The sequence below is a fragment of the Erythrolamprus reginae genome, chromosome 7, assembly GCF_031021105.1.
Source record: "Erythrolamprus reginae isolate rEryReg1 chromosome 7, rEryReg1.hap1, whole genome shotgun sequence".
NCBI classification, from domain to species: Eukaryota; Metazoa; Chordata; class Lepidosauria; order Squamata; family Dipsadidae; genus Erythrolamprus; species Erythrolamprus reginae.
In genome coordinates this window covers 77,860,337-77,881,268 of record NC_091956.1, presented here as the reverse complement: position 1 = coordinate 77,881,268, position 20,932 = coordinate 77,860,337, and the positions used below count along the sequence as shown (strand labels likewise).

Here is a 20,932-nt window from a genome sequence, read left to right as displayed (position 1 = left end):
AAGACGCCAAAGATCACAGCCAGGTCCCAGGACTCCCAAAGATAATACTCCACAAGCCAGGAAGGGTGGGTCTGCCTTTTAGCCTTTCCAGAGAGCACCACACCCAAACCCAGCTGTTGCCTCTTTAGTGCTGAAAGTACCTAGCCAATTGGTCCCTTCTTTGTGTTGCTCTTCTCTGTCGCAGATCTATTATTGCTTGTGCATTTTCCTCTAAGGAATCCAGGCTGCTTGCTGGGGAGAGCTCCCTCTCGGGGGCCTCTGGCTGTTCCCCCTCTTCCTCAGCCTGGGATTCCTCCTCCTCGTCTGCCTGCACCTCCTGTTCCTCATCCTCCCCCTCTGAGCAGGAAACCGACAGAAGATCAGCCGTTCCCTGAGGGGCCTCGGACGGAATCACAACAGAAAGATTGAAGACTGCTATTGTAAATAATGTCTTCATCTCAAAATGTAGATTCAGAGCTTGTTAATGCTGTTTGCAAAGTTAAAGAATGGATAATCTGAAAACTTCCAACTTTCAACTTCTCTTCTGAAACAGAATATTGACTATCAAAGTCTCGATGAAGGAAAAAAAGTAAAATCAGACTCAACTTATGGTAAACATTGGGCATTTTATTTTAATCTTATTTTTTTCACAAAATAGTTAAACATAAGTAATTTGTGCATGGGAAATAATGTTCACCATCTCCAATGGTATTCTTACATCAATGTCTCAAATTAATAAAACAAAAAGTTACACCTGAAAAAAAACCACCCCTAATGTCCCTATGGGAGAAATAAATTGATATAATGATGTTGCTTGAACTCTATATTTTACACTACCATTTACATTTTTCAAATCATACAATGTTCTGGATTGTAAAGGCACTCCAATCTATTACTAAACACTGAAATGTTGTTTCTTTCATACTTTTCATAAAATAAGTAAAAATAAGCACAATTTAAATGATTAAACGCTTTTAAAATGCAGTCAGTGAGAAGATGATGAGGTCAATTTCATTTTTTTGCAGTGCTAATATTTACAGAAACAATATTTCGAATGTAAGAGTTAAAAGTTTATTCTTTCACAAATGATTTTCAAATCAGTGATGAGGATTCAGGGAACACAAACACAATCACACCTGTGTGCGCACACTTAGACAACAGTTTCCTCTTTTTGATTAACAATGCTAATATTTACAGAACCAATATTTCAAATACAAGAGTTAAGTTTATTCTTTTACAAAAAAAATTCAAATCCGTATATTTAAATTTAACAGAATTAAGACTACAATTAAGACAAAATCATGACAACTGCTGCACTATCACAGCTGTAACAAACAAGAGATGTTAAGTTGTTTGGACATATTTCTAAAAAAATATTCTGTTTAAAGGTTTAACAAGCAGGTTCCGAAAGCAATTTCTAGTTTTTTTCTCCTTATTTGTTTTTAAATATTCTATGGTCCAGAAAAATTAGTAAGTCAAAGTAATTAATTCTTCAGGTGAGATTATATCTTAAACGTATCAGCCACTCAAATGATATTATCCATCCATATAATTTCAAATTCACAATTTGAATTAATAAGTGCACGTTTTATATATTACAACTGCGTTGTTGTTTTTTCTTTTGATGGATGGACAAAGCTCAATTGACAATTTCTTTTAAAGCTTCTTCCAGTCAAGGTAAGCATCTGTAAAAAATGATAAAATTGGGGGGGAAACCCCACTCAACTGAAAAAAAACCTGTAAACAGACACAATATTTGGGTCAGGAGGATTATTATTTTGATTCAAGAGTTTTTCACAGAGCTAGCAGACACTTCAAGCTTTTCTGGTCATATTTGTGGAGAAGGAACTGTTAGAAGACCCGTTGGCTTGATTTTGTTTATACCACCATCCAGAATGCAAATTCTTGGATATTTTATCTTCACCAGGTGAGCTGCGAACTGAAATAGAAATAGTTAGAATGGTGCATATACAGTATGTGTTGTTCCAATACTCGACTTATGACTACGATTGAACCTGTTTTTGTTGCTAAGTGAGACAGATGTTAAGTGAATTTTGCCCTATTTTACAATCTTTCTTGCCACAGTTGTTTATCTATCTATCTATCTATCTATCTATCTATCTATCTATCTGTCTGTCTGTCTGTCTATCTATCTATCTATCTATCTATCTATCTATCTATCTATCTATCTATCTATCTACCTACCTACCTACCTACCTACCTACCTACCTACCTATTGGATTTGTATGCCACCCCTCTCCGTAGACTCGGGGCGGCTAACAACAGCAATAAGAACAGCATATAACAATCTAATATTAAAACAGTTAAAACCCTTATTATAAAACCAAACATACATACAGACATACCATGCATAAAATTGTAAAGGCTTAGGGGGGAAAGAGTATCTCAGTTCCCCCATGCCTGGTGGCAGAGGTGGGTTTTATGAAGCTTACGAAAGGCAAGGAGGGTGGGGGCAATTCTAATCTCTGGGGGAGTTGGTTCCAGAGGGCCGGGGCTGCCACCACCTTCTGCCGCACGAATCCCAGTGACCGATTAGGTCCCACAGAGGGGGCCTTCTCCAGGTCCCGTCGACTAAACAATGTCGTTTGGCGGATCCCAGGGGAAGAGCCTTCTCTGTGGCGGCCCTGACTCTCTGGAACCAGCTCACCCCGGAGATTAGAACTGCTCCCACCCTCCTTGCTTTTAGTAAACTCCTTAAAACCCACCTCTGCCGTCAGGCATGGGGGAAATGGGACATCTCCCCCAGGCCTATACAATTTATGTATGGTATGTTTGTGTGTATGCCTGCTTTAATAATGGGTTTTTTAAAAATGTTTTTTAAATTATTAGATTTGTCATGAATTGTTTTATTGTTATTGTAAGCCGCCCCGAGTCTGCGGAGAGGGGCAGCATACAAATCTAATAAATAAATAAATGAATGAATGAATGAATGAATGAATGAATAAATAAATAAATATTTCTACATTTTCAATATATGTGGCAATTACTGTTTTCTTAATGTCGGCAGTATATTTCCTATGCCTTATAATAATGATGCTGCTCCGTGAAAGCTATACCTGCTACAGAAAAAACTATATACATTTTTGAAATCAGAATTAAAAAATGATTCATAAAAGTACAAGGTCAACTGTGATGATTACAAAAGTAAAAAGTATTTTTTTTGTAGACCTGTGTTATGGAAGAGCAATCTTTACTTGCTAAGTTATTTTCAAGTAATTTTTATGTTTGTTTTATGCAAAAGCTTTACATACTTTTTTCAAGTTTTAGTCCACCACCACCATCCTACCATTGGCTCTTTTATCCATGCATAAGCACCTGAAGAGCAATAGTGTATTGACTCACTTCCCACTTAAAAATGATCCTGAATGTTTAACATTTGCCTGCTTAGGTCTAGAGAACTGAATTTGAAGATACACATTCATTTCTTTATTTGACTGATTTGTATTTGTTTTATTAGAATGTGCTAAAGCTTTATTATATTTATTTAATATTTCTGTATGGATTTCATTTATTCATACATACCCCATCTTTATTTTTTTAAATAACTCAAGACAGTGAACATACGGTAACTTCCTCTTCCTATTTTACTTACAACAACAACTCTGTGAAGTGAATTGTTTCAATCCAAAGTCACCCAGCTGCTTTCATGCCTAAGGAGGGACTTTTACATTTATTTAAACATAAGAAGAGCCGTGCTGAATCAGGCCAAAGCCCATCGAATCCAGCATTCTGTGTCACACAGTGGCCCACCAATTGTCCATGGGGATCTTGAGCAGAAAGAGAAGGCAAGACCCTCCCTTTCCCTTGACCCTCAACAAATGGTACTCAAGGGAATCCTGCCTGTCTCAACCAACATAGAGGCGACACATGGACATCCATTTCAATAACCACCAATACACTTGGCATCCATGAATCTGTCTAATCCTGCCTTGAAGCTATCAAGGCTAACAGCTGTCACAACCTCTCCTGGAAGTGAATTCCATAAACCAATGACCCTCTAGGTGAAGAAATATTTCCCTTGATTTGTCCTCACTTTCTTACCTATGAGCTTTAGGGAGGGCCCCCTTGTCCTAGTATTGTGTGATAGAGAAAAGAATTTTTTCTATCCACCTTTTCTATCCCATGCATGATTTTATACACTTCAATCAAGTCACCCCTTAAACGCCGTCTTTCAAGGTTGAAGAGACCAAGGCGTTGCAACCTGGTATCATAAGGGAGGTGCTCCATTTCCTTGATCATTCTTGTTGCCCCTTTTTTGCACCTTTTCCAGTTCCATTATATCCTTCTTGAGATGCGGTGACCAGAACTGTACACAGTACTCCAAGTGTGGTCTCACTATTAATTTGTACAGAGGCAATACAACACTTGCCGACTTATTTTTGATTCCCTTCCTAATCATGGAATTTGCTTTTTTTTTTACTGCTGCTGCACACTGGGTTGACATCTTCATTGAGCTGTCCACCAAAACCCCAAGATCCTTATATTAACTTATATTCTATAATATTTGTAGAATAAAATATTAAACAAAATCCCTATGCAGAGCTGACCAAAATAATACATGCCTATTTAAATTACTCTGTAATCTCCCAGCAATATCTCCTAGTAAATAAGCCAATCAGGGTCTTAAGTGCATGGCAATATGGCCAAGCCCTTATTTCAGAGTTCAAAAATAATATAAGGTAGGGTCTTGTTTTCAAAGAAACACGATAGTAACAACAAAAATATTTTGAACTCAGCTGACGATTAAAAAGGAAAAGCAGTACAAAAACTACTGTAAATCTATGGTTTCTTGATTTGAAAACTAGGGTTTAGTTTGCCTTAAAACAATAAAGGTAGAATTTTGTTATGTCTCATAACAAATATTTTTGTGTTGAACAAATACAAGATAATCTCTTTTGGTACATGATGAAAGCTAAAAGAAAAACCCTTTCAAAGGCTTTCACGTAGGTTTTTGGGGACTGGAGATAGAGTGCCATGATCTATATCTAGTTGCTACTTGTATAGGCAGGTAACAAAGATAACAGTCAGAGATAATTGTTTTTAAAAGCTTTAGTGAAGAAGAAAGCCAAGGAATCTTGGCGCCCCTCTTCTTATTCAAATAGGGGCCAAATCAGTACAAGATAAACAAAACAGGACTTTTTTGGCCAATAGCAAGATCACAATTGTGGGATAGAAGTAGAATACATACAGGACAACTTTAGAGCTCTTTTCTCTTGTTCTTTTGGTGAGAAAGTCATTCCTGTCCTCAAACCCCAAACCTATTTATCAATAGTCTATTTGTATATATTGGGCATCAATATATACATGAGTCATTGGAGAGGGGCGGCATACAAATCTAATTAATAATAATAATAATAATAATAATAATAATAATAATAAATATTATTATTATTATTACATCATCAACATTTTTAGGGTGATGTTAAACTATGCAGTTTATTTATTAAATTTATTTATTAAATTTGTATAACACCCCTCTCCAATGACTCGTGTATATTTATTTATTTATTTAAATTTATTTAGTCCAATACACAATGAGGGTTTTAGTGGGTATATATCTGTGTATACATAATAAAATACATGATGAAGGTTATAGAGGAGATACTCATAGTAAAATATATCTAAGAAATAATAGAAAAGAAGATAAAGTAATAGAACATATCAATGAAAGAATAGAAGAAGAAATATAGGAATAGAAGAAAGGTATAGGAGATATAGGAGAGCAATAGGACAGGGGATGGAAGACACTCTAGTGCACTTGTACTCGCCCCTTACTGACCTCTTAGGAATCTGGATAGGTCAACTGTAGATAATCTAAGGGTAAAGTGTTGGGGGTTTGGGGATGACACTATGGAGTCCGGTAATGAGTTCCACGCTTCGACAACTCAGTTACTGAAGTCATATTTTTTACAATCAAGTTTGGAGCGGTTAATATTATGTTTAAATCTGTTGTGTGCTCTTGTGTTGTGGTTGAAGCTGAAGTAGTCTATATATAGTCAATATCTATAGTAGTATATATTGATGCCCAATATAGCAGTTACATTAAGGCTTAAATTGGCATTGCAGTGATAAATAAGAAAGGTATGTGGTCATAATAAGGAATGAGAAATAAATCACAATACATATTTAATTCAGCAAATTTCTTTTGCTGTGGGCAATTCTGTTAATGGATAAACTATATTCCAACCCTTTGCTATTTTTTGAGTGCCATTCTGGCAGGCCAAAACCTGTAACTCCACATGATGTTAGAGTTAGAATTTAGCCACAATCCGTTGTTTTACATGTGTAATGCTGAAATGAAACTGAATTTGGGGTTGTTCTTCCTTCTACCGGTTGCTCAAGAGAAGAGAGGAACCGGAAGGCACTTAGATCAACATATCTAAGAGCCGGGGTGGCACAGCAGGTAGAGTGCTGTATTGCAGGCCACTGAAGCTGACTGTAGATCTGAAGGTCAGTGGTTCAAATCTCATCACCGGCTCAAGGTTGACTCAGCCTTCCATCCTTCCTAGGTGGGTAAAATGAGGACCCGGATTGTGGAGGCAATATTTATTTATTTGTTTGTTTGTTTGTTTGATTTGTATGCCGCCCCTCTCCGGAGACTCGGGGCGGCTAACAGCAACAATAAAGCAGTGTACAATAGTAGTCTGATGTTAGAAATAATTAAAAGCCCATTAATATATATATAAAAAAACAACAACAACCAAACATGCATACATACATACCATGCATAGAATTGTAAAGGCCTAGGGGGAAGAGGGTTTCAATTCCCCCATGCCTGACAGCAGAGGTGGGTTTTAAGCAGCTTACGAAAGGCAAGGAGGGTGGGGGCAATTCTAATCTTTGGGGGGGGAGTTGGTTCCAGAGGGCCAGGGCCGCCACAGAGAAGGCTCTTCCCCTATGCTGGCTCTGTTAAAAAAGTGCTATTGCTAACATGTTGTAAGCCACCCTGAGTCTAAAGAGAAGGGCGGCATAAAAACCGAATAAATAAATAAAATAAATAAATCTCTGATCATTCATTTATATCATGGTTTAGCACAGTATGTCCAAACCAAGCCCTACAGACTCTATGAAGCCCTGAACAACTATTAAAGTGGCGCCATAAGATTGTAAGCTTTTTAACATTGGATGACTTTTAGTGACAGCTCTCATATTATATACTGCTCAAAAAAAAATAAAGGGAACACTCAAATAACACATCCTAGATCTGAACGAATGAAATATTCCCATTGAATACTTTGTTCCGTGCAAAGTTGAATGTGCACAGCAGCATGCGAAATTGATCGTCGGTCAGTGTTGCTTCCTAAGTGGACAGTTTGATTTCACAGAAGTTTGATTTACTCGGAGTTATATTGTGAACATTTTGACCCAAAAAACGACAGGTCTTGCAAATACAATTCAGAAAAATGTGAACTTGGATGAACATATATTAAAGAAAGTGTTTTGTAGGCTTGTAGCTTTTTTATATTTTCATCTGGAAGTGGGGGAAACCCCCACCCCCCACTAATATATACTGCTCAAAAAAATAAATAAAGGGAACACTCAAATAACACATCCTAGATCTGAATGAATGAAATATTCCCATTGAATATTTCATTTGCAAAATAGCATGTGAAATTGACTGCCAATCAGTGTTGCTTCCTAAGTGGACAGTTTGATTTCACAGAAGTTTGATTTACCTGGAGTTATATTGTGTTGTTTAAGCATACCCTTTATTTTTTTTGAACAGTGTATTTATATGCAGCCCAAGACCATTCCTCTTCACTCGATGCAGCCCAGCCAAGCCAAAAGGTTCGACATGCCTGGTGTAGCATATCCCCGCAAATACTAAGTTATATTTATCCAAAGGGCAACTGCAATTGCTTGATGCCTCATAAAATCTAATGAATCTTGTGCTGTGTTGTTGCTCTTTTGTAATGCCTAAGTAATTGATGGGGGCTTTGACAAGTGACCCTTTCAGAATTCCTGGAGAGATGAGGACCTATAACTGCCATCATGCTGGGAAACACACAGAGGAGTGTCTGTGACAACTGACCAAATACGATATTTGCTAGCTGGGTGGTCTGGAGCAGGACGAAGAAATACTAAAGGCTTGATTTGAAAAAAAGAAAGAAAGAAAGAAAGAAAGAAAGAAAGAAAGAAAGAAAGAAAGAAAGAAAGAAAAAAAGGCATAATTGAACATTTTGACCCAAAAAAGACAGATCTTGCAAATACAATTCAGGAAAATGTAAACTTGGATGAACAGATATTAAATAAAGTGTTTTGTATGCTTGTAACTTTTTTATAATTTCATCTGGAAACGGGGAAAAACCCCACCCCCCACTAATATATACTGCTCAAAAAAAATAAAGGGAACACTCAAATAACACATCCTAGATCTGAATGAATGAAATATTCTCATTGAATATTTCATTTATCTATCTATCTATCTATCTCTCTCTCTCTCTCTATCATCTATCTATCTCTCTATCTATCTATCTATCTATCTCTCTCTCTCTATCTATCTATCTATCTATCTATCTATCTATCTATCTATCTATCTATCTATCTATCTATCCTATCTATCTATCTATCATCTATCTCTATCTATCTATCTATATCTATCTATCTATCTATCTATCTATCTATCTATCTATCTCTTTCTATCTATATCTCTCTATCTATATCTATCTATCTATCTCTATCTATCTATCTATCTATCTATCTATCTATCATCTATCTATCATCTATCTATCATCTATCTATCTATCTATCTATCTATCTATCTATCTATCTATCTATCTCTATCTCTCTATCTATCCATATCTAGCTATATCTATCTATCTATCATCTATCTCTATCTATCTATCTATCTATCTATCTATCTATCTATCTATCTATCTATCTATCTATCTCTATCTATCTATCTCTCTATCTCTTTATCTATCTATCTATCTATCTATCTATCTATCTATCTATCTATCTATCTATCTATCTATCTATCTATCTATCAGATTTGTATGCCGCCCCTCTCCGTAGACTCGGGGCGGCTAACAGCAATAATAATACAATGTAAACAAATCTAATATTTAAGTTAATTTAAAAAACCCCAATTTAAGAAACCAATCATACATACTGACATACCATGCATAAATTTTATAAGCCTAGGGGGAAGGGAAAGTCTCAATTCCTCCATGCCTGACGACAGAGGTGGGTTTTAAGGAGCTTACGAAAGGCAAGGAGGGTGGGGGCAACTCTGATATCTGGGGGGAGTTGGTTCCAAAGGGTCGGGGCCGCCACAGAGAAGGCTCTTCCCCTGGGTCCCGCCAAACGACATTGTTTAGTTGACAGTAGACAGTAACTGAATTTAAAAATGCCTGGGATAAACATATATCCATCCTAAGATAAAATACAGGAAATAGTATAAGGGCAGACTAGATGGACCATGAGATCTTTTCCTGCCGTCAGTCTTCTATGTTTCTATGTTTCATTTAAACAATTTATAACCTAAAATCTGACATAAGGAAAACAACAGCAGTAGACAATATGTCTTTCTTTCAATTTTACGTTGAAAGGTAAATTAAAAACCAAAAAAGTTAAATAAAAACTAAGGCCAAAGGTGAATGTTCTCTGATTATTGTTGCTAAGATAATCTGTGTGTTTAACTGGCAGCCAAATTTCTGACAAGTTAAAGAGCAACAGAACATGTGAATAATCAAATAGACTAAAATCACAAGTGATAGGTCATTTTTCAGTACTGTTTGATTTCTTACCTCCAAAGTCAGAGCATAACTCTTACAGTGATTCTTTAACAAAACAAAAAGTAAAAGAGTTGTTTCTGGCACGTATTACCTCTGGGCTGGCGGGGAAGAGAGAATCATTCCAAATATTTACACGCATTTCACTTTAAGTTTCGTATATACCTCTGTTAGGAGAGAATTACCTTACTTTTCCATTGCAAAATTATAGTAATAAAATAAAACTTTCCATTATAGGTGTGTTTCAGAGCAGAGGAATTTGAGTTTTGCATAAATAAAAGGATTTCCCCGAACCCATATTTAAATCATATCATCTTTGTAGACACACAGAGACATAAAAATTATATATTTCTCTTCAAACGCTCTAGATAAGCCAAATTACAGGTGGAGAAGGGAGGGAGAATTTTATCACCGAGTATTCTAGCTTCTTCTTACAAGTTAATGTTTTTAATGAGCCCCTCCATTCATGTAGCTTTGGGGGAGAAATGTTGAAATAATATATTGCTTTGCTAGGGTTTTTGTTTCTCTAGAAGGGAGAAAATTTAAGTATCTTACGGTGGCCTATGAGACTACAGGATGTTGTAAATGTATTTATCAACTCTGCATTCTGTGATTAGCAGAAGAATTCAAATGCCTTATATTAGTTTTCACTTGTAATTCATTAAATCCTGCACTTATTCCTCGTCTAGGGATTTAGCTCTTAAGCTACCATGACATTCAAGCCTACCACGATAACATGATAAATAGAGAAAAATGAGTTAGTAGCTGTTAGGAAGGGAGTTTACAGCTTCTACTCCAACCTCTTAGTGCCAGAGATAGAATCAGAAAAGACATCAAAAAGACTACAATTGTGTGAAAAAAGAATGTACTCATTTTTGCTTTTTTAAACTTCTGCATTATCTTTGGCATTGAACCTTCATGTGGGTTCTACTGATGCATAAGAGAACAACACTGAAGTTTAGCTTCTTTTATTTCATATAGTACTAGTTCATTTAATTCAATGTTGCAGAGTTTATTAACGTTTGAAAGCCATGTTGAGCAGTGTTGAATGATCTTGAATTCAACTGAACTGAATAGCTGATTTGGCCAAATGAAATTAGACATATAAGGAATTTGTCTCCAGTGCAGAATGTACATTATCAGAATGATGCCATCAATAAGAGGGGAGTAAAGAAGATAACACAGCCACGCTACATGTGTAAATACATATAGACCCCTGGTTCCCAACATGGGTCCATGCTCCACAGGGGGGCATTTTTTTAATAGGGACAATTGGAACCTTGTTTAAACCAAGTTAATAGAATAGAATTCTTTATTGGACATTGTTTAGTCGACGGGAGCTGGAGAAGGCCAACTCTTTGGGACCTTATCGGCCGCTGGGATTCGTGCGGTACAAGGCGGTCCCAGAGGTATTCTGGTCCGATACCAACACTGGAATTCTCTTCTGTAATTATCCAGGTTAAAGTTCATTTTCACAACCTCACACCCACCAGTGCATCACATGTACCAGAATGCTGGCTTCTTTCCTTGTTCAGTCGATCTAGGGCTCTGCACAAGGAATGTGCAATCTCTCTCTCTCTCACACACACTCTTCCCATATCCCCATCGCTGTTACTGTGTCAGGTGACTTGACAAAGTGCTCAGAGTTAAAATAATGAGCACAACATAATAGATGGACACTCCAAGTGGCCTAGAATTATAAACTGTAGCTGTGTGTTGCATTTATAACGTAACTGTCATTCAGTCTTTCCTAGTCCTGTCCTATGTTTGTGAGTGTGTGTGTGTGTCCACCATTACATTTACACCATTGTTTAGCTTACCTACACCATACAGATAACTGTAAAACTGGTTTCACTGCTTTTCCCCATTTGAGGATGGGGGTGGGGATAACACAAATTTTAAGACTGAAGGTAGACAACTCTATGACTCCCAATTGCTTCCATAAGTTTTCTATTTTTGTTTTTACCAAACAACTTGGGGGGGGGGGAGAAACAACAAAAGAAATATTAATAAGAGTTGACTATATGTTACATATTTATTTTTGCATACATAGTCAATATAGGATGCTTCCAAATTGGGCTTTCATTCTGCAATTATTATGCATCATGGATATTTTATAGAAGAGTCTGTTTTAACCCTTCCCATGTCTTCTTATCACAACCCACCCTCTGCCACTCAAAAAGAAAAGGCCAGGAAAGCAATTTTGAATGGAAGCAACAGTAATCCTCTGTTTAACAACATCCATAAAGAGAGGATCTCAGACATTAACACCCTTGAAAATGTCCAAAGATACTTCACCAGAAGAGCCCTTCACTCCTCCACTCGAAACAGAATACCCTACGAAAGCAGACTTTCAATCCTGGGCCTAGAAAGCTTAGAACTAAGACGCCTTAAACAAGATCTAAGTATTGCCCACAAGATCATATGCTGCAACGTCCTGCCTGTCGGCGACTACTTCAGCTTCAACCACAACAACACAAGAGCACACAACAGATTTAAACTTAATATTAACCGCTCCAAACGTGACTGTAAAAAATATGACTTCAGTAACCGAGTTGTCGAAGCGTGGAACTCATTACCGGACTCCATAGTGTCATCCCCAAACCCCCAACAATTTACCCTTAGATTATCTACGGTTGACCTATCCAGATTCCTAAGAGGTCAGTAAGGGGCGAGTACAAGTGCACTAGAGTCCCTTCCGTCCCCTGTCCTATTGCTCTCCTATATCTCCTATGCCTTTCTTCTATTCCTATATCTCTTCTTCTATTCTTTCATTGATATGTTCTATTACTATACCTTCTTTTCTATTATTTCTTAGATATATTTTACTATGAGTATCTCCTCTATAACCTTCATCGTGTATTTTACTATGTGTATATAGATGTATACCCACTAAAACCCTCATTGTGTATTGGACAAAATAAATAAATAAATAAATAAAAAATAAAGGCTGAATCAGAAAGACACAGAGTTAAAATAATACAATCCAATAAATAACTTTTGCAATTGCAACTCTTCTTAAAATCTAATGAATAAAGTTCTAAAATATGAAATTAATCTAAGCAAATGGGGAGAGCTTGCAAGAGCACCTTTATATAAATTTGCTTCTCTTTCCTGAATACACCAATATGCCTTTTCCCATATAATTCAGTTCAAAATACTTATATAGGTAGTCTTAACCTTTGACTTAGGTCATAGTGACCATAGAAACATAGAAGCCTGACGGCAGAAAAAGACCTCATGGTCCATCTAGTCTGCCCTTATACTATTTCCTGTATTTTATCTTACAATGGACCTATGTTTATCCCAGGCATGTTTAAATTCAGTTACTGTGGATTTACCAACCACGTCTGCTGGAAGTTTGTTCCAAGGATCTACTACTCTTTCAGTGAAATAATATTTTCTCACGTTGCTTTTGATCTTTCCCCCAACTAACTTCAGATTGTGTCCCCTTGTTCTTGTGTTCACTTCCCTATTAAAAACACTTCCCTCCTGGACCTTATTTAACCCTTTAACCATAGTGATCATTCAAAATTAGAATGGCACGGAACAAAGTGACTTATGACTATTTTTCCACACTTATGACTGTTATGACATCCCCATGACCATGTGATCAAAATTCAGACACTTGTCAACTGACTGATTTATGGTTTTTGCAGTGTTGGGGGTTTATGTGATCACCTTTTATGAAATAAAATAGCATTAAAGAAGTTTCTCAGATGTGGCTTGGAATTTAAAATAGTTTGAAAGCAATCTAAAGGAGTACAACTCCACAAACATCCAGGTAATAAGTGAGATAAGTAGTCAGGAACAAACTATGACAAAAATGCACTGTTTGTTCATTCGAGATAAAAGAAGCATTCCCTAAATTCTCAACTGGTAAGGAATGCACCCCTTCCACTCCAGAATTTTAAGTAGAAATGGCAGGTGTAAAAGTTCAGCTCACGAGCAGTTTAAAGTTCCTATTAATCTAGGTAGATGGGACATATGATAAGAAATAAACCTACCATTTTTACTGAAGTTTTCAATAAGAAATATTTTTAAAACCCTACCTTTTTATTAAGTTTTCAATGAAAAATGTTTAAAATAAACCTACTATACAGTACAGTACAAATATATTATTTTAGATTTGAGATCTATTTTATGGATTTGTTTTTTCTTTCTTTAAAAGTAAACACATATTTTCAAAATAATCACTCCACTATTGCAAAGCACAGAAATCTCAATATTATTGAAGATTGCAATAAGTGAATTTTGTAACATTCATGCTATCTAGTTAGATAGAATGAAAATGTCTATGAATCTTTTCTTCAGGTTAAAAACACATCGTCACTATTATCAGAGGAAAGGGTCAACATATACTATATCTCCTTGTTATCATTTCACTTACAATATACAGTGATACCTCCTCTTACAAACGCCTCGTCATACAAACTTTTCGAGATACAAACTCGGGGTTTAAGATTTTTTTTGCCTCTTCTTACAGACTATTTTCACTTTACAAACCCACCGCCGCCGCTGGGATGCTCTGCCTCTGGACTCCCGTTGCCAGCGAAGCACCCGTTTTTGCACTGCTGGGATTCCCCTGAGGCTCTCCTCCATGGAAAACCCCACCTCCGGACTTCCGTGTTTTTGTGATGCTGCAGGGAAATCACAGCAGGGGAATCCCAGCTGCGCAAAAACGGGCGCCTCGCTGGCAACGGAAGTCTGGAGGTGGGGTTTCCCAGCGAGGGGAGCCTCAATGAAATCACAGCATTGCAAAAACACAGAGGTCCGGAGGTGGGGTTTCGAAGACTGAGATTTCACTGAGGCTCCCTTCGCTGGCAAACCCCACCTCCGGACTTCCATTGCCAGCAAAGCGCTCGTTTTTGCGATGCTGTGATTCCCCTGCTGTGATTCCCCTGCAGCATCACAAAATCACAGAAGTCCAGAGGTGGGGTTTCCCATGGAGGGGAGCCTCAGGGAAATCACAGCAGTGCAAAATCGGATGCTTCGGCTGGCAAAAGGGGTGAATTTTGGGCTTGCACACATTAATCGCTTTTCCGTTGATTCCTACAGGAAACATTGTTTCATCTTACAAACGTTTCACCTTAAGAACCTCATCCCGGAACCAATTAAGTTTGTAAGACAAGGTATCACTGTACTTATGGTGCTTGTATGACTATAATTGCAATACATATTATATAATGGGGAAAAAATGAAGAACCTGCTGTTTATACATTATTTCTCATCTTAGCTTTCCATGATTTATTTTAACTCATGCAAACAATCAAAATAAATATAATTTTCAAAAACCTCCAAACCTTTAAAAACTTTTTACCAGATGCTTCCCGAGTTTCTTATCTGAGTAATAATGTTTTGTTAACTAATTGATCTGGCCAAGTGATAAGATTCATAACTTCACCTTGACTATTTATGCTTCAACGGGTAACCTATGCCTGAAACTTTACAAAGCTATTTTATCCCCTTGGGACTTCTACAATTACAGTGTTCCCTCGATTTTCGTGGGGGATGCGTTCCGAGACCGCCCGCGAAAGTCGAATTTCCGCAAAGTAGAGATGCGGAAGTAAATACACTATTTTTGGCTATGAACAGTGTCACAAGCCTTCCCTTAACACTTTAAACCCCTAAATTGCAATTTCCCATTCCCTTAGAAACCATTTGGATTATTACTCACCATGTTTATTTATTAAAGTTTATTAAAAAAATGTTTATTAAAGGCAGACGAAAGTTTGGCGATGACACATGACGTCATCGGGCAGGAAAAACCGTGGTATAGGGAAAAAACCCGTGAAGTATTTTTTAATTAATATTTTTGAAAAAACGTGGTATAGACTTTTCGCAAAGTTTGAACTTGCGAAAATCGAGGAAACACTGTATATAAAAATAAATGTTCCCAAACAATCAAGCTTTGTATAATTAAAAAAACAACAACAACAAGAACACAACACATTTCGTGGAAGAACTGTGTAAAATTCTGTACCATACTGTACAAAATTTGAAATATTTCAATTTTTTGTAGCATGTTCTTTTCCACCTTTGGTTGATTTTCCTTACTGGTAAAAACAATAATAAAAATAATTGTTTTGGTTTTCCCATGCTCAGCTATGAGACTATGTTGTTCTATTTTCTGATTCTAACTCTGGGTTATCTCCACAATAACCTCTACGAGGCTGGGTTAGTTCCAGAGTTGAATTAACCGAATTGGCACACACTAATGAATGCTGCTATGTGTATCTACTGTGTAGTATTGTTATTTTGGGCCGCTCAGCCAATAATTTTCCACTGAAAATGTGCCTTAAAGTTAATTTCCCAGTACTTAATGATGCTATGAAACAAATAGTTTTCTTTAGTTATCAGCCAAATGAATAGTTCCCACATGGAAAGGTCACCAAACATATTTAAAAATCAATCAGTTTTATAGAAGGAAGACAAGTGTATTTAGGCCAGGAATGTGTCATCTGCCTTATTGTCAGAATTAAAAAAACAACAACCAATCCACATATATTTTTGGTTAGATGAAATCCCATCAATTGTACTTCTAAAAATATAATACACTAGCAAGCATTCGAATGGGACAGTAAAATAATATAACCAAATTATTTAAAAATGATTCGAGTTAATGAGTTAGAAACAGGTCATTAATTTTTACAGGGCAAAATAAACCAATGGTGATAAAAAGTTCACACTCCCTGAGCACTGACGGTTATAAAAACAGACTAAAGTTCATTTGTTTAATCTTCACTACATCTGGAATGGGCTTGAATTCAAGAACCTGTTGTTTCTCGAACTAAATTTCAAGAACCTGTTCTTTCAAAGAACATAAACATCTAAATGTTATGAAGTTAAAAACTGGCTATCTCTTTTAAAAGAAGAGCACTTCTTACTGACAATGTTATTAATTCCAGTCAGTCCCCTTATTTGCTGATTTAGCCTTAATGCTTAGAAAATAATTAATGTCCTAAATCACTTCACATAGAGCAACTAACTTTATGTAGGATGCTTGGCTGCATAGCTAGAGGTATAACAAGCAGGAAGAGGGAGATTGTGATCCCGCTATATAGAGTGCTGGTGAGACCACATTTGGAATACCGTGTTCAGTTCTGGAGACCTCACCTATAAAAAGATATGGATAAAATTGAACGGGTCCAAAGACGGGCTATAAGAATGGTGGAAGGTCTTAAGCATAAAACGTATCAGGAAAGACTTAATGAACTCAATCTGTATAGTCTGGAGGACAGAAGGAAAAGGGGGGACATGATCGAAACATTTAAATATGTCAAAAGGTTAAATAAGGTCCAGGAGGGAAGTGTTGTTAATAGAAAAGTGAACACAAGGACAAGGGGACACAATCTGAAGTTAGTTGGGGGACAGATCAAAAGCAACATGAGAAAATATTATTTTACTGAAAGAGTAGTAGATCCTTGGAACAAACTTCCAGCAGACGTGGTAGATAAATCCACAGTCACTGAATTTAAACATGCCTGGGATAAACATATATCCATCCTAAGATAAAATACAGAAAATAGTATAAGGGCAGACTAGATGGACCATGAGGTCTTTTTCTGCCGTCAGACTTCTATGTTTCTATGTTTCTATGTCCAGTCAATCAGTTCCTGAAACTGTGTCACAGATACTGCTTTGATGGACAGTCTCAAAGGTAAAACTGTTGTGACACTGGACAATTTACTTTGCTAGCTTTGTAATCTATACATTTGGGTCCTCAACCCCCATTCCATGGCCTGGTATCAGTTCACGGCCTGTGGAAACTGGGCTACACTACTACTACAAGCAGTAAATACTCATGTGAAACCATCCTATGTTGCCTGCCCCATTGCAACTGGTCTGTGGAACTGCAATATTCCATCTATTGAAGCAGCTACGACACCTTACGATTGTTTTTATCTAGTCATTCCCTATGATTTTCTTATAATATCATCATTTCACGAATCCCAGCAACCAGTTAGGTCCCACAGAGTTGGCCTTCTCCGGGTCCCGTCGACTAAACAATGCCGTTTGGCGGGACCCAGGGGAAGAGCCTTCTCTGTGGCGGCCCCGGCCCTCTGGAACCGACTCCCCCCAGATATCAGAATTGCCCCCACCCTCCTTGCCTTTCGTAAGCTCCTTAAAACACACCTCTGTCGTCAGGCATGGGGGAATTGAGATATTCCCTTTCCCTAGGCTTATAAAAAAAATTATGCATGGTATGTCTGTATGTATGATTGGTCTCTTAAATTGGGGTTTCTTTTTAAAATTAACTTAAATATTAGATGTGTTTATATTGTTTTATTACTGTTGTTAGCCGCCCCGAGTCTGCGGAGAGGGGCGGCATATAAATAAATAAATACATACATACATACATACATACATACATACATGTTGGAGTATTTTTACTATTTTTAATGTAATATGCGTCGGCCTCTTTAGCCCGTCCTTGCTATAAAACATTGCATATATTTTAGAGTGTAAGTCATAAGTGAAATTGCCTCTTAATCAGATTCAAATATATTTCTCATGAGAACTCATCACACTATTAATTTATTTGTTAATAAATACATAATTAGTCTTCCACAACTTATTGTAGATGATCAGAGTTATAGTCCAACACAACCAGGCTAAAAGGATGACCTAGACATTTTTACAAATGCATTTGAACTCTCAATGTTTGTGTAGGTATTACCGTACTTGATTTTTTAAGGTGTGCACATAATTATGTTGTTGTGGTTAGCTCTGGCCCCGCTCCTGCCCCAAGGAAGGTGCAGGTGGATGTGGGGGAGACATCCACATGCCGCAGGCCTGTTTTGCTCCCGATGGAATCTACTGACAAAGCCTCCTCTAACCAAGGAAGCGTGAGTGACAGGGAAGAGGGGAGTTTGGCAGACAGCCCAGGAGGAGATCAGTCATCTGTATCATCCTTGGATTCTGAACAAGAATTAATGACACATCCCCGCATGTCTAGAGTGATGTATAGGAGACAACAACTGAAGGATTATTACAAGAGAAAATGAGGCCACCTGTGGTTGGGTGGGGCTGCTGTAATTAGTGCTACAGATAAAAGTGCAACCTGGTGTTTTAGCCTCATGGCAGTTTATCTGATTCATTGTTTTGTCAAGATCGTGGTTTTTGTGCTGTTCAAGATTGTGTGTGGACTCTGACTCAATTTCTCAGTTATTGAGTGAGCAATTGGATTGCATTTACCCTGTGCCTTGTGTGTACCAGAAAATCCCTTTGACATTTAAAAAGGGAGCTGTTTCTGTTTTTCTGTTTATAAAAACTTTTGGGTTTTCCCTTTTATCGTGTGGTGTGTGTCTTCCTGGACTAATTACCCTATAATTACGGGTGGTTGAAACACGCCGGCAGAACATATGTAATAATTATTATTTGGTATAATAACATCATTAATTATAATTAAGGATGGATTTTGGGTACACATTTTTACATTTGTAAATTGTAAATTTGCAACCTGGGCACTATACTATTTAACAATCATTGTTCTGTACAATATAGATACTTTCTCCCCAAGCAACTTACCTGTGCTGCGTTCTTTGACACGTGTCCTACTATCACCACAACTCTCCCTTTAAAACTCTGAAGGGTGGAAGTAGCAGGGCACTGGATGAATTCTCCTTCTGCAGTGAATGCTGACCCAAATGGAATATTGATACTCCCTGGTATGTGCCCACGGTTAAAACTAGACAAAAACATTTTTAGTTAAGGAAACTTAGGAGGAGGAGAAGGAGCACAAGAGCAAAACTATAAACCTTATAAATGCTTCCATCATTTTATTTATTTATTCCATTTCTACTATTCCATTTCAAAAGCATATACAGTGATATGTCGTCTTACAAACGCCTCATCATACAAACTTTTTGAGATACAAACCCAGGGTTTAAGATTTTTTTGCCTCTTCTTACAAACTATTTTCACCTTACAAACCCACCGCCGCCGCTGGGATGCCCCGCCTCCAGACTTCTGTTGCCAGCGAAGCGTCCGTTTTTGTGCTGCTGGGATTCCCCTGAGGCTCCACTCAATGGGAAACCCCACTTCCGGACTTCCATGTTTTCGTGATGCTGTAGGGGAATCCCAGCAGAGAAATGCCAGCAGCGCAAAAATGGGTGCTTCGCTGGCAACGGAAGTCCAGAGGTGGGGTTTCCCAGCGAAGGGAGCCTCAGTGAAATCGCTGCTTTGCCAAAACACAGAAGTCTGGAGGTGGGGTTTTGAGGACTTCAGTGTTCTTGTGATGCTGCGATTTCACTGATGCTCCCTTCGCTGGGAAACCCCACCTCCAGACTTCCACTGCTATCTAAGTGCTTGTTTTTGCGATGCTGGGATTCCCCTGCAGCATCACAAAAACACAGAGGTCCGGAGGTGGGGTTTCAAGGACTTCGGTGTTTTTGCGATGCTGCAATTTCACTGATGCTCTCTTCGCTGGGAAACACAGAAGTCCAGAGATGGGGTTTCCCATGGAGGGGAGCATCACGGGAATCCCAGCAGTGGAAAAACGGGCGCTTCGGCTGGCAAAAGGGGTGAATTTTGGGCTTGTACGCATTAATTGCTTTTCCATTGATTCCTATGGGAAACAGTGTTTTGTCTTACAAACTTTTCACCTTAAGAACCTCGTCCTGGAACCAATTGAGTTTGTAAGACAAGGTATCACTGTGTTACAGTTAAAATTTTAAAACATTGAAAAACAATAAAAAACATTAAAACACATAACCAGCATCAGATTGCAGCTTTCTCCCGACAACTAATGACCTGGGAAAACTCAGGAAGGATCCCTGCCTCATTCTGATTCTCCCTTTAAAAACATCATTTAAGTTGGCGGTGGGTTGCTCCTGGTTCGGCCCAGTTCTATGAACTGGTAGCAGCAGCAGAGGGAGGCTCCGCTCACCTGCCTGGGACGCTTCCGTGCATGTGCACAAGCATTGCACGCATGCGCACGAACAGGTAGCAACAGGTTTTAGGACTTACTACTGATTTATATGTATTCTGATTCATCAGGACAAAGATAGGAAGCTAAGCTATTCAGTTATCAATTATGGATTTCATAAAACAGACAAGTTTAGATTGTGCAAAATGCAGCTGCGAGAGCAATCATGGGCTTCCCCAGGTATGCCCATGTTACACCAACACTCCGCAGTCTGCATTGGTTGCCGATCAGTTTCCGGTCACAATTCAAAGTGTTGGTTATGACCTAT

The 20,932-nt window shown here is 37.8% G+C and overlaps 1 protein-coding gene across 2 annotated transcripts in view; it reads right to left on the bottom strand.

Annotated features, from left to right (window-relative positions):
• Positions 1-585: 585 nt before the first annotated feature.
• Positions 586-20,932, bottom strand: part of TBCK (TBC1 domain containing kinase) — an 86,002-nt gene continuing 65,655 nt past the window's right edge. For both annotated transcript variants that reach the window (XM_070757926.1, XM_070757927.1), the window contains exons 25-26: positions 19,266-19,425; positions 586-1,918 (exon numbers count right to left, since the gene is read on the bottom strand). In XM_070757926.1, the coding sequence (XP_070614027.1) occupies positions 1,808-1,918; positions 19,266-19,425 (271 nt within the window). In that variant the 3' untranslated portion in view covers positions 586-1,807. The remainder of the gene's footprint in view (positions 1,919-19,265; positions 19,426-20,932) is intronic.